Raw genomic sequence first — 12,110 nt, 5'->3', positions numbered from 1 at the left:
GGCTATGGGCGCCGGGTCGTGCGCCCTCTCTCTCTCTCTTTCTCCCTCTCTCTATCTCTCTTTCTATCTCTTTCTATCTCTCTTTGACTCTCTATATATCTCACTATCTCTATCTCTATCTCTATCTCTATCTTTCTCTGGTTGCATTTATTGTAAGGGAGCAGGTGCTGCCGACTGAATTACCATACAGCTGAAAGCACAAAGAAAAAAAAAACTTTCCTCCCTCCTCCTCCTCCTCCGTCACCCACCACCATCACAATGTGCCTTAATGACAGCCACGCGAGTGACACACACCACCACCAGGTCTCTTTACTGCCCCAACCATCCAACTGCGGTACAACAAATCAAATACACAAGCGGCGAAAACTGATAGATAAAACGAACGCGGTGATAATAGGCCAGGACCAGGAGGAGGGGAAGTAGACCTACTAGGCTATGCGTTTAGGCCTACCTATAACGAAACGCAAAGATATAGCCAAACGCAGACTTGGGACGTATTAAGCCAGTCTTGGAGTGGAATTTTAGCCTACAGTCAGGGTAGATAGATTTGATTGATTGATTTTATTATACAGAAATTAATCTATAGCCTATAGTCATATTTGGACGACCCCCCCCCCCTTCCCCACAAACCAGCACAAACCCATAAGCAGAGGTGGTGTATGTAGCCATTACGCACATTACGCACAAGCACAACAATATTATTTCAACTGTTTTGCTGTTTTTAGCGGACGCTCGAAGCATGAAAATCTAAATCCGAGAACGATTGTGGTAAAGAAAAGCTGATAAATGGGATGAAAACCCAGATGTTACGGCGTGTTGTGATCATCATGAGAAAACCACGGTAGGGCAACAGCATCGGAATGTTGCAGAGCAGATGGTCGCTATAACCCAGTTGGAAAGGCTGGCTCGCCTGGCCGGCCCGGATAGTTTGTCTGACTATACCCGGGCCAGCCGACTAGGCCTACTACTGCAGCCTACCGTTCTAACCATGGCACGATGGATGTTTCGCACATCTCCATCTCTGATGATGTCATCTGATGCCATAATGTTATAGGGATTTTGTCCGGAGGTTAAAGAATTTGTCGGAATGTAAATGGCCCCTGTCCATTTATATTGTGGAGGAGGCATCAGGCAAGGGGTTGTTGCACATTTAACAGCTCACTGGCCATTTGGTCTGTCCTTTGAGAGAAAGAGAGAGGGGAGGGGGCGGTTTAGAAAAGTGTGTACCCCCTCCTCTCTCTCTCTCTCCCTCCCCCCCCCCCATCTCTCTCTCTCTCTTTCTTTGTGATGGCCCCGGGGCGGACTTGTGTAGTGGTGATGGTGGTGGAGTTAGAGAAAGGGGAGGGGGGCTCATTTGCATCTTATTACCCTCTGCCAGTGCGAGCCCCGTATAAAACCCGTCGGCAGAGGTTGAGACACATGAGACACACGCACGTTTACCGAGAGAGACAGACGCGAGGAAAAATAGCCTTTTTTTTGTGTAAGATCAATCAAGTGGAAAAATAAACAAGGCTGTCGAGAGCTGTCTCTCTTTCCTTCTACCGCTCTGACATTATTTGATGCTCTGGAATTATTTTCTCCACAAGGAATTTCATCCACGAAAGGATTCTGCTTGTCTTGAGGATTACTTTTTCTACATTGTAAACTTATTTCTGTGCGCTCGGTGTCTCTCATGGCCTGCGGAGGATCAGAGAGACGCATCTCCAGGACCTCAAGAGTTCAATAACATCTACTGAACCTGTCCTTGGCTTTCTTTGAGTCTACCGAATTCAAAATACCTTGACTCTGATCGCAAGAGGGAACTTTGAAAACTTCCTCCATGCTTGTCTGAGACAGGGGAGCACTGACTTGTGGAACTTTCACTGCTTCTGGGACGGAATTGTCGACACAATGGGACGCCTGTGTCTGATCCTAGCTGTCACTTTCTCTCTACTCATCTGCCAGGTAAAACAAAAATAAAATAAAAATAAATGAAAAGCTCGAGTGGTTTAGACTAACTGCTCTTGTTTATCAGGTAGTTTTGTGAGGAAAAACATATTATCAATCGAACTCCAGAAATGACTAAAGTAAAAAAGCAGAGCTCATTACATGTTGTGCGTTATTTCTACAGGTTCTGTGCTCCGGGCTTTTTGAGTTGAAGTTACAGGAGTTCCTCAATAAGAAAGGGGTGCAGGGGAACGCCAACTGTTGCGCCGGGGGCTCCGCGCCCCCACAGGGCTACCAGCAGTGCGAATGCAACACGTTTTTCCGCGTCTGCCTGAAGCACTACCAGGCGAACGTCTCGCCCGAGCCTCCCTGCACTTACGGCGGAGCCGTGACGCCCGTCCTCGGCTCCAACTCTTTCCAGGTGCCGGAGACGAACGCCGACAGCTTCACGAACCCCATCCGCTTCCCCTTCAGTTTCACATGGCCGGTGAGTGGATCATCCTTTATCCTACTGGCTCCCCCAAAAAATGCAATGATTTTTCTAAGTAGGCTAATTTCATGAATAAATAAAATAAAAACCTAAGAAATTCCATAAATTAGATGAAGAAGTAGTGAAATAGCCACTACCAGCTATCTGCTATTTTCACTAGTTTGGGAAACACTGCTTTATCCTATAAATAGAACATGGGCATACTGTTACAAGTAGCCTATCTGCAATATTTTGTTAATTTTAGAGCAGTAGACTAATAGCCTCCTTAAATGTGTTCAAATGCCCTCATTTGACATGACAGCATTTGTGCGTAAATTGTGATGAATTATCTACTTATCAGACATCGTGGGTGTTGGGTGCATTATAGAAACGTGTAGCCTAGTAGCCTAATTATAGGGGTTATATTATTTCTGACACAGTAACAGATGCCCCCCCAACTCGCCACTAGTGAGGGTCATTGTCAACAGAGTGTGAGAGGGTCTATTGTAGTGTTTCGGTGCTCTTGGACAGGAAAAGATGGGGAGGAGGGGGGCTTCCCCCCCAAACGCTGCTTCGAATAGGGGTGGTGGGAAATTTAACATCCTCCGAGTTGGCACATCATTGACAGCGCAGCGTGAAATTCCGCCTCCTTTGGTTTTACGACGGTGTTGGTGTGTGAGGGCTGCGGAGGTGTAAGAGTGGAGCAGGTAGTCGCCCCCATTAGGCCCCTAATCAACACGGGGAATTAGGCTGTGTGTGAAGTTTATTGAGAAGCCCTCCTATTAGCCTTCTGCTGCTGTGCGGCAGCAGGCTGCTGCCCTGGCAGCTGTTCTCTCTGTCTCTCTTGTGTCTCAAACGTATTTTTTCCTTCCCCCAGGGAACGTTTTCACTGATCATTGAGGCTCTGCACACTGACTCCCTGGACGACCTGACAACAGGTGGGTGGCAGACGGATTGAAAGGCTGACCAGCAGTCCAATAATGAGCAGTGTTTTTTCCCTCAGCAGTCTGGTTCCCACTAGAGCCAAACATGGCTCCCTCGTTTTCATGTTGTAAATGTCTTGTGACTTTTTTTGTTATCTTCTTCGCCAGTAAATAATCTCCATAAGAACAGGCCACATCTAAAATACACACATTTAAAATAACTACAAATATGAATTGGGTCACTGATTATAATTTGTTCACATTTAGATTAGACACTTTAGAAACCCTGGTAACCCCACATGACTCTGGCAGGCAAGTGCTTAGTCTGATATGGATGATTACTGCAATGCAATGTGAGGGTGTTCTAGGTTCACGTATATTGCATCCCAAAATGGACAATTTGTGCTACTGCAGCAAACAAATTAAGAACTCTAAAAGTCACAATAAACATACATAGAACAATAAACATAAGACATAGACATAAGACAATCACAAGATCCAGATCATAATCATGACATCATAATCATGTGTCCACAGCAGCAAGAAGATAACAACAGGTGTGTGTGTGTGTGTGTGTGTGTGTGTGTGTGTGTGTGTGTGTGTGTGTGTGTGTGTGTGTGTGTGTGTGTGTGTGTGTGTGTGTGTGTGTGTGTGTTTCTCCATAATAACACAGCTGTTACTGACTAACACTGACATGAAAAGCATAAATATGTATAAATGGGATTTGGTGTCCTGATTATAGGAATATCATCAACATAGAAATGTTGGAAATAATCTGAGAATGAGAATAAGAATATTTGAAATTATAGTAAAATCTGATTAAAACCCACATAAGGTTAAATAGTATCGCAGGTCTAAAACGAAATGCCTAACTGGTCTCCTTCCCATGTTACATAACTGAACACAACTTAATTATGTATTTAATCATTTGCCAACAAAGCAGTGCCATCTTACTTAACCACATGAATACTACAGTGTTCCCATTTTTGGCATGTTATAGGCAAAGATTCCACGAAAATAGGCAAAGATTCCATTAAAATAGCTGATCTACAAACTCAATGCAATGCAAGCATTGTGAGCTCCTAGATTGGTTATATACCGTAGTATAAAGGGTATAAGTAGTACATTTCCCTTCATAAAAGCCTTGGTAAATAGATGCCTCACTGTGGCTTACAATAGTGGACCCCATAGTGAATAACTAATGTATTAAATAAGTTCTCTAAATAAACAGTTTTGTTGACTCTTCCAGAAAACCCAGAGCACCTGATCGGCAGGATTACCACACAACGCCACCTGACAGTGGGGGAGGAATGGTCCAAAGACCTGCAGTCAGCTGGCAGGACAGAGCTCCGCTATGCTTACCGCTTCACGTGTGATGAGCACTACTACGGCGAGGGTTGCTCCGTCTTCTGCCGGCCCAGAGACGACGCTTTTGGACACTTCACCTGCGGCGAGCGAGGAGAGATCATATGCAACTCGGGCTGGAAGGGAGCGTACTGCACTGAACGTGAGTATTAGTCATTTAGCTCTGAGATGGATGAATGAACACTGAGGATTATCTACTTTATAATTATTTTTGGTGAGGGTAAGATGAGGCATGTTACTAACATGTATGTTGGCGTGCATGCATACCAAGCTCAATGAGCTACTGCAGCACTCCAGCCCATTTATCCCACTCCATTGAAATCGCTACTGGTGGTCTGTTTTGACTTACAATATACTGTTGTAGGCCACCCAGGGTTTACACACCTAATTCAACAATAACAAAAGTTATACATTTTTCTGACAAATTTCTGAATAGCCACTGTAATGTTTTATTTTTTTATGATTGAATAATACTTTTATCAGTTTCAAACAATAAGACAAAACTTCTTATTAGCTTAAAAACAGTGAATCTACACTTCTTTTTCTTTTACAGTTTAGTGACTTTTAGAAACTTTTCAGGCCCCTAATGCGGGGCCCGTGTGCAACAGGCGTCAGTTAGTTATCCCGTAGCAGCAGAGGCCTCCATTCTAATGAGCCATGGTGGCTATGCCGCGTGCCTTCCATTAGACCACTGGGGCCTCCTCGCTGCAGCCCTCCTCCCCGATTGGCCGAGCGGGGGTTCTGTATTGTTGTGATTGGGGCTGGTGATTGGCTGAATGGGATTGTGTATTGTTGTGGAGGGGGCAGCTGCTCGGTGAGCGGAGACAATAGAGCAGCTGTCTGGTGGTTAGCTCCACACAGGCCAGCTGGCCCCAGAGGAAGGAGGAGGGGAGTGAGGAGGAGAGCACCAGGAGGAGGGGAGAGAGAGAGAGAGGAACGGAGCGAGGAAAGGAGAATATGGGGAGGAGAGGAGATGAGAGTAGAGGAGGGGAGAAGAGGGGCCAAGGGTGAGAAAAAGGACTTCTGACCCACAGTCAGGGGGAGAAAGAGTGCTTTGTGTGGAAACCTTTTGTGCTAGAGAGCAGCCGTGTTAAAGGAGAGGGCTGGTTGGCTGGTTATCCCCTTGGTGACCGGGGCTGCAGTAGCCCTGTGGATAGCACCATCTTGGCTAGACTCTCTAAACTCACGTTTTGTGTCTCAAAACAGTCTGCCTGGCCGTTTCTGCTCTGTCCCCCACAGAACCGACGTTCTGTTAGTGTACTATTCATTATAGATTCCAGGATGAGACCAAATTCACTTATTTGAATCTTGATCCTATCTGATGTCTTCCTAACTACGGTTCCCAGGATTCACCTTTCTGTATCTCCTTCTTCTCTGCAGCACTCTGTCTACCTGGATGTGATGAAGAGCACGGCTTCTGTGACAAACCTGGAGAGTGCAAGTAAGTCCCAACTGCATATCTGGGGTTCAGTTTGAAAATAAATCAATCAATGTCAATAATGGGATATGTGTCTGTAGCTATTTTACTGATGGCATCTATTGTTGTGTTTCAGGTGTCGCGTGGGATTCAGTGGGCGTTACTGTGACGACTGCATCCGTTACCCTGGCTGTCTCCATGGCACCTGCCAACAGCCCTGGCAATGCAACTGTCAGGAGGGATGGGGTGGGCTCTTCTGCAATCAGGGTGAGTTCACTAAATCGGTGCAAAACCCTACGGTCTCATAAGTAACTCTTGACCCTCATATGGACCAACTCACACCCATTGAGTCTATATTGTTGTGCATAAAGGATTTATGCTAAATCTTTTGTTGTCTTTTTGTATTTATGTTAACAGATCTAAACTACTGTACGCACCATAAACCTTGTCTGAATGGAGCTACATGCACCAATACTGGCCAGGGCAGCTACACCTGCTCCTGTCCCCCCGGATTTGCCGGTGCCAGCTGTGAGATCCAGGTCAACGAATGCTCTGGAAACCCCTGTCGTAATGGAGGCAGCTGCTCTGTAAGTCCTGAAACACAGTAAACACAGTAAATCCCCCACCCCAGAATTTATCCTTGAGACAAAAACAGACGGATGGATGAATTGATGGATACATCGATCGATCCCAATAGCAAGAATTGTTAGTAAAGTTGTCATTTCTCCTCTCTCCCCCATATAGGATCTTGACAATACATACAAGTGCACCTGCCCACCTGGTTTCTATGGCAACAATTGTGAGCTGAGTGCCATGACCTGTGCAGATGGGCCTTGTTTGAATGATGGGCGTTGTGTTGACAACCCTGAAGGTGGCTACTTCTGCCAGTGCCCCACGGGGTACGTTGGCTTCAACTGTGAGAAGAAAATTGACCACTGCTCATCCAACCCCTGTTTTAATGGTATGTTAACATTTGTTCTCTTCACATTATTTGAGTCATATGCATACTATGATTGAATACATATGCGTGCTATGATGGTCAGATGTCTAACTCTCTTTCTCGATCTCATTTGCAGGTGCAGAATGTGTAGATCTTGTTAACTCTTACCTATGTCAGTGTCTGGAGGGATTCTCAGGACCTAACTGTGAGGACGTCCATGTTGTTTCTGGGGATTGTCTAGCCTTCCCTTGTCAGCATGGCGGAACCTGCCAAGAAGGAGCTAATGGCTACCTCTGTAACTGCCCACCAGGTATAAAACATCATATTTATCTTTGATTTAAAAAGTTAAGAGTGGCAGCAGATCACCTTTGGGGAGATTATGTTGCTCCTGACCAAAGTCTATGCACAAACATGCAGCAGTGATTCATAAAAACATTCCACCAAACCCAAACGCTTTACCATGACATCATTGACATGCCATATATAAACCAATTATATTTATAAGAGAGCTGCCCACCTGACTAAATTGTAGAACTGAAATATAATCAAGCTATAACCTTTACCAATGATAAGCATTGTTAATTTTAACACTTTTCAAAGTAAATGCTCTGACATAAAATAAAACCATAGAACAAATCATTTATAATTGAAATTGAATTGTAGAACTTCAGCAGTTCATTAACTTTCTTGGCTTAAACCTTTGCTCTTCCAACAGGCTATACAGGCAAGAATTGCAGCTCCCCCATCTCCCGCTGCCACCACAGTCCCTGCCACAATGGAGCAACCTGCCACGAGCGTGGAGGCCGCTACGTGTGTGCCTGCACACCAGGCTACGGTGGTCGTAACTGCCAATTCCTCTTACCGGAGGCTCCAAGGGGCCAGCCGGTAGTTGAGGGACCAGACCGTCGTTATTCTTCACCAGAAAATGGCAACGACGACGACGAGGAGAGCGATGACGACTCCAGATTCCCCTGGACGGCCGTTTGCGCTGGCATCTTCCTCGTTCTTTTGATCCTGATTGGCTGTTCAGTGCTGGTGGTCTATGTCCGGGTCAAGCTGCAAGAGCACCACAGCCACCACGGTGACAGTGTCCATAGCGACAGCCACGAGACCATGAACAACCTGACGACAGCCAACAACTGCCTGCGCAGCGATAAGGAGCTGGGGGCCATGACACTGACCGCGTCAGTAAAAAACACTAACAAGAAGGTGGACTACCATTCTGAGCTGACTGGGTCATTGGGTGGACTCAGTGGGCTCAGTGGGCTCAGTGGGTTCAGCGGACTCAGTGGTTCAGAGAAAAATGGGTTTAAGACTCGCTACCCTAGTCTGGAATACAACCTGGTCCATGAGCTGAGGCCGGAGGAGCTGTCTCTTTGTAAAGAGGAGGAACATGGTGACTTGGAGGCTAGATGTGACACTGTGGATGAGTCTGATATAGAGGAAAGACACAGGAAGAGACTAAACAGGTACACAGCTAAACAAAATATCTAACGTAGTATGTTACAAATATATTAAAGAGGTACAAGTAAAGGCATTTTAAACCATTTATATGCATTAAGTCTAAGCCTAAGCCATAGTTAAATGAGCATCTTATATGATTAACACAGCATAAAATTGTGTTATTTTTGTATTTCGTATTGAACCATGTGTTCTTTTTATGGATGTCAGTACTCATCTTTTCTGTATTCCACAGTAATGCATCAGAAAAGAATCAAGCAGAGGAGAATCCATGTTGCAGCGACAGCAAATATCAGTCAGCCAGCGATTTGAAGTACAACTCAACGACTGATGCTAAAACACCTTCGACCAACAATGTTAAATATCACAGTTCCACTGACGGCCAATACCAGTGTTCCACAGACACTAAATACCAGTCAGTCTATGTCCTATCTGACCAGAAGGATGAGTGTATTATTGCTACAGAGGTGAGCTTTCAATCCACCAACAACACACCATTATAATCATATACCTAGAAGAATAATTTGCCTTACAACTAAAAATCATAAAATTCACCACTGTATAGCTTTATACAAGATCGTTAAAGTGAATTTAATGTCATACCATGAACATCGGTAAAACTAAACAAAAGGAAAAACACAGCAATATACAAGAATTCTAAACAAATTATCCTTTTGTGTTACAGGTATGATACCAATGTAGTCCAGAACATACCGGATCAGGACAGTGTTATCTGGTTAAAGCCAGTCCAAACCAGCCATGAGCAGTAGAGCTCACCTTGTCTCCAGGAGGTTTTACTCCTGCTGTTTGCTGCTGCCTCCCTGCTGCTGCTGTCATGGAATCTCACAGTACTGAGATATACTGGATGACTTAGTACCAAGAGAGTGCTCAGTTCGTACTGACTTAGTATGGGCTCACTACTGCACTAGTACAATGGACGAATACTGGACAGTTTTGATCTCCGAGGGACGTAGGTCTAATGTTGACCTAGTACGGTGGCCTAAGTACTATAAGACTTTGTACGTAACACAGAACTAGTACTGAAATACAACCCAACCAGTACAACTGATGAATGCTGGAGAACTGATGAAGAACTATTGCTCTCTCAAGGATGGAGTACAGGGGGACTTAACGCTTGTACCAGTCCTGGCTTAGTACTTATCTTGTACTGCTTCAGCCCAGAAGTTAGTACTGAGTGAGTACAAAGATGCGCTCTGAAAAGGCCATGAAAAATAATCGTCAAACTCTTTCATTCTGAAGAATGGAATACTGACTTGGATGTTGACAAGTTTTATTGTAGTACTTTGAAGTACTGATTGAATAAACTGTGTAGTACCTTTGGAGTACTGAGAACTTAAGTACTGTTATAGTACTGTTATGTGCTGTGGTTTACAGTGAAGTGTAAATGCTGGCATGGACACTGGACAGTCACCTGTCTAGTGTTGTGTGTAGTGTTGCAGAGCATATAGTTTTAACCATGGTGGTACACAGCAAAACACTGTAAGGATCCATTCTTACAGTGCAGAAATGCTGCAAAGTAATCTTGATATGCATGGAGGAACACAACACACATTGCCCAGCTGGTAGCCTGACCACTCCTTATGAGATCTTCTGGCTAAATGGAGAACAATGGATGGACTTCTGCAACAGACACACCTGTAGCTCTGCGATGCTGCCAGAGACTGTGTTGGCTGAGCTGGCTCTCAGTCAGGAATAAAATAGACTAGAAAAGAATAGAAGACTCCAGTAGTGACTGCAGATTGATCCAATGTGGATCTGTTGGGCCATACTGGCCCCTGACCCCTAATTGTTGAGACACAGGGCAATGTTTTGGGCAGTGTAACTTAGGCAACATTCCTAACAGCGGGGAAAGAAATGAAAAACTGCAACAAATTGATCAAATTCTTAGGAACAGGATATTTCCTTTCTTTTCAGGCTTTCAGGGCTTTTTGGAAACCCGACTTCCCTTCTATTTCCTGCTTTTCTTCTGTCCTGACATTCCAGACATTTTTCTGATTTTATGTAATGAGTGCAACACATGCAGCTCCTTTGGCAAATGTTGCTTGCTTACATAGTCTGAGAAGTTGTTGCCCAAACCTGCTGTAGTGTTTCCCAGAGGACTTTGCTGAAATGGACTAGTCTAACTGCCAATACCTCATTGCACTATGGAGGTGTGTGTGCGTGTGTGTGTGTGTGTGTGTGTGTGTGTGTGTGTGTGTGTGTGTGTGTGTGTGTGTGTGTGTGTGTGTGTGTGTGTGTGTGTGTGTATGTGCACGCTTGTGCACATGTGTACGTGTGTGTGTGTGTGTGTGTGTGTGTGTGTGTGTGTGTGTGTGTGTGTGTGTGTGTGTGTGTGTGTGTGTGTGTAAGTGTGCATGTTTGTGTGTTTTGCATGTGCGTGCAGATATGGTCATGACTGCGTGGTGTTGATGTATGCACTGCCCATTCCCACCCACCATCACTGCCAGTCTTCTGCTATTGGCCAGTGGACGTACAATGATGCCCACCCATTGGTTATGAAATACTGTCCATCATGTTTTCCTTATATCTTTGTTTTGCTAATGTTTATGTAAAAAAAGAGGATGTATTCTTTTAATTTAAGTTGTGTAATTATTTGTGTTCAGCTCATTTTTATGTTCAGTTTGATATAATTTAAGTTTGATTGTTGTTTCTATTTGGCGGTATGTATGTAAGTACGTATGCATGTATGTAATGTATGTTAGGCACTTGTGACCACTGTGACTTTGTTGTATTTAAGAGAAGAGTCGTATGTACAGAGCCTGTTGTTTTTATTACTGGAAAACGGCTAAATGTTTCCAAAATAAATGATGAATGAAACAAAGAGTTTACAGTTGAATTGTCATGTTTGTGACATGTTGGTCATAATCACTGATACGATGATATCACTGAAAAGAAATTACTACTGCTAGCATCCTTGCAGATTTTTCACCTCTGTCCGGTATTTTGTAATGCATTTTACAATACACAATTCATACACAATCTTTTTTTCTTTCTTTTTCAATTCAAAGGAGCTTTATTGGCATTAGAAAACATACGTTTACAAAGTTTCAAAACATTATAAAAACAGTTGAAAATGGGGAACATAATATATACAGTTTGAAGGGGTACAGCATTGTGTAAACAGAGCTATGTCAAATTTTGTCGTTATGTATATACAGGCAGGGTATGAAGCTTTTTGGAACAAATATCAGCATTTCTTTTTTCTCAATACAATTTCAATAGCATACAAATGAAGGAAAAGAAAAAAGCCTCAAATTTAAAATGTGTTTAAAGGTAGCAGCTCTGTTTATACTGTATGTGCAGTCTAGAGGCCTCTCAATACACACTAATACCTTAGCAAACAGGTAAAGGGATAGATGATCCACTTTTGGATCAACTCAAAGCACTGTGGCACAAGGCTATATATATGCAGCCTCTCAAGTAAAATGTTATCAAGGCGGTGGTTATTGTACGTATATATATAAGTAATGAATACATAGAAAGAAACCTATTCATATCCTCTATATGGGATTGCAATTAGTGCAGTTTGTATACATTGCAAGAAAGGAACACACAGACCTTGAGGCATTTGCGGGGGGAAAAAAACAA

General features: G+C 43.8%; 1 protein-coding gene across 1 annotated transcript; it reads left to right on the top strand.

Annotated features, from left to right (window-relative positions):
* Positions 1 to 1,890: 1,890 nt before the first annotated feature.
* dldh (dihydrolipoamide dehydrogenase) lies at positions 1,891 to 11,270 on the top strand (the record flags this gene model as incomplete). Its single annotated transcript, XM_080730085.1, has 12 exons — positions 1,891 to 1,944; positions 2,111 to 2,413; positions 3,273 to 3,333; positions 4,568 to 4,825; positions 6,064 to 6,124; positions 6,237 to 6,367; positions 6,518 to 6,687; positions 6,845 to 7,061; positions 7,177 to 7,350; positions 7,756 to 8,509; positions 8,737 to 8,968; positions 9,187 to 11,270. The coding sequence occupies 12 exons, from the start codon at positions 1,891 to 1,893 to the stop codon at positions 9,190 to 9,192; spliced, it is 2,421 nt and encodes an 806-aa protein (XP_080586211.1). The 3' UTR covers positions 9,193 to 11,270.
* Between the last annotated feature and the right edge of the window lie 840 nt (positions 11,271 to 12,110).

The sequence above is a fragment of the Nannobrachium achirus genome, assembly GCF_963921795.1.
Source record: "Nannobrachium achirus genome assembly, chromosome: 7".
NCBI classification, from domain to species: domain Eukaryota; kingdom Metazoa; phylum Chordata; class Actinopteri; order Myctophiformes; family Myctophidae; genus Nannobrachium; species Nannobrachium achirus.
The sequence above is the reverse complement of the archived record's forward strand: the minus strand, read 5'-3'. Positions and strand labels throughout refer to the sequence as shown.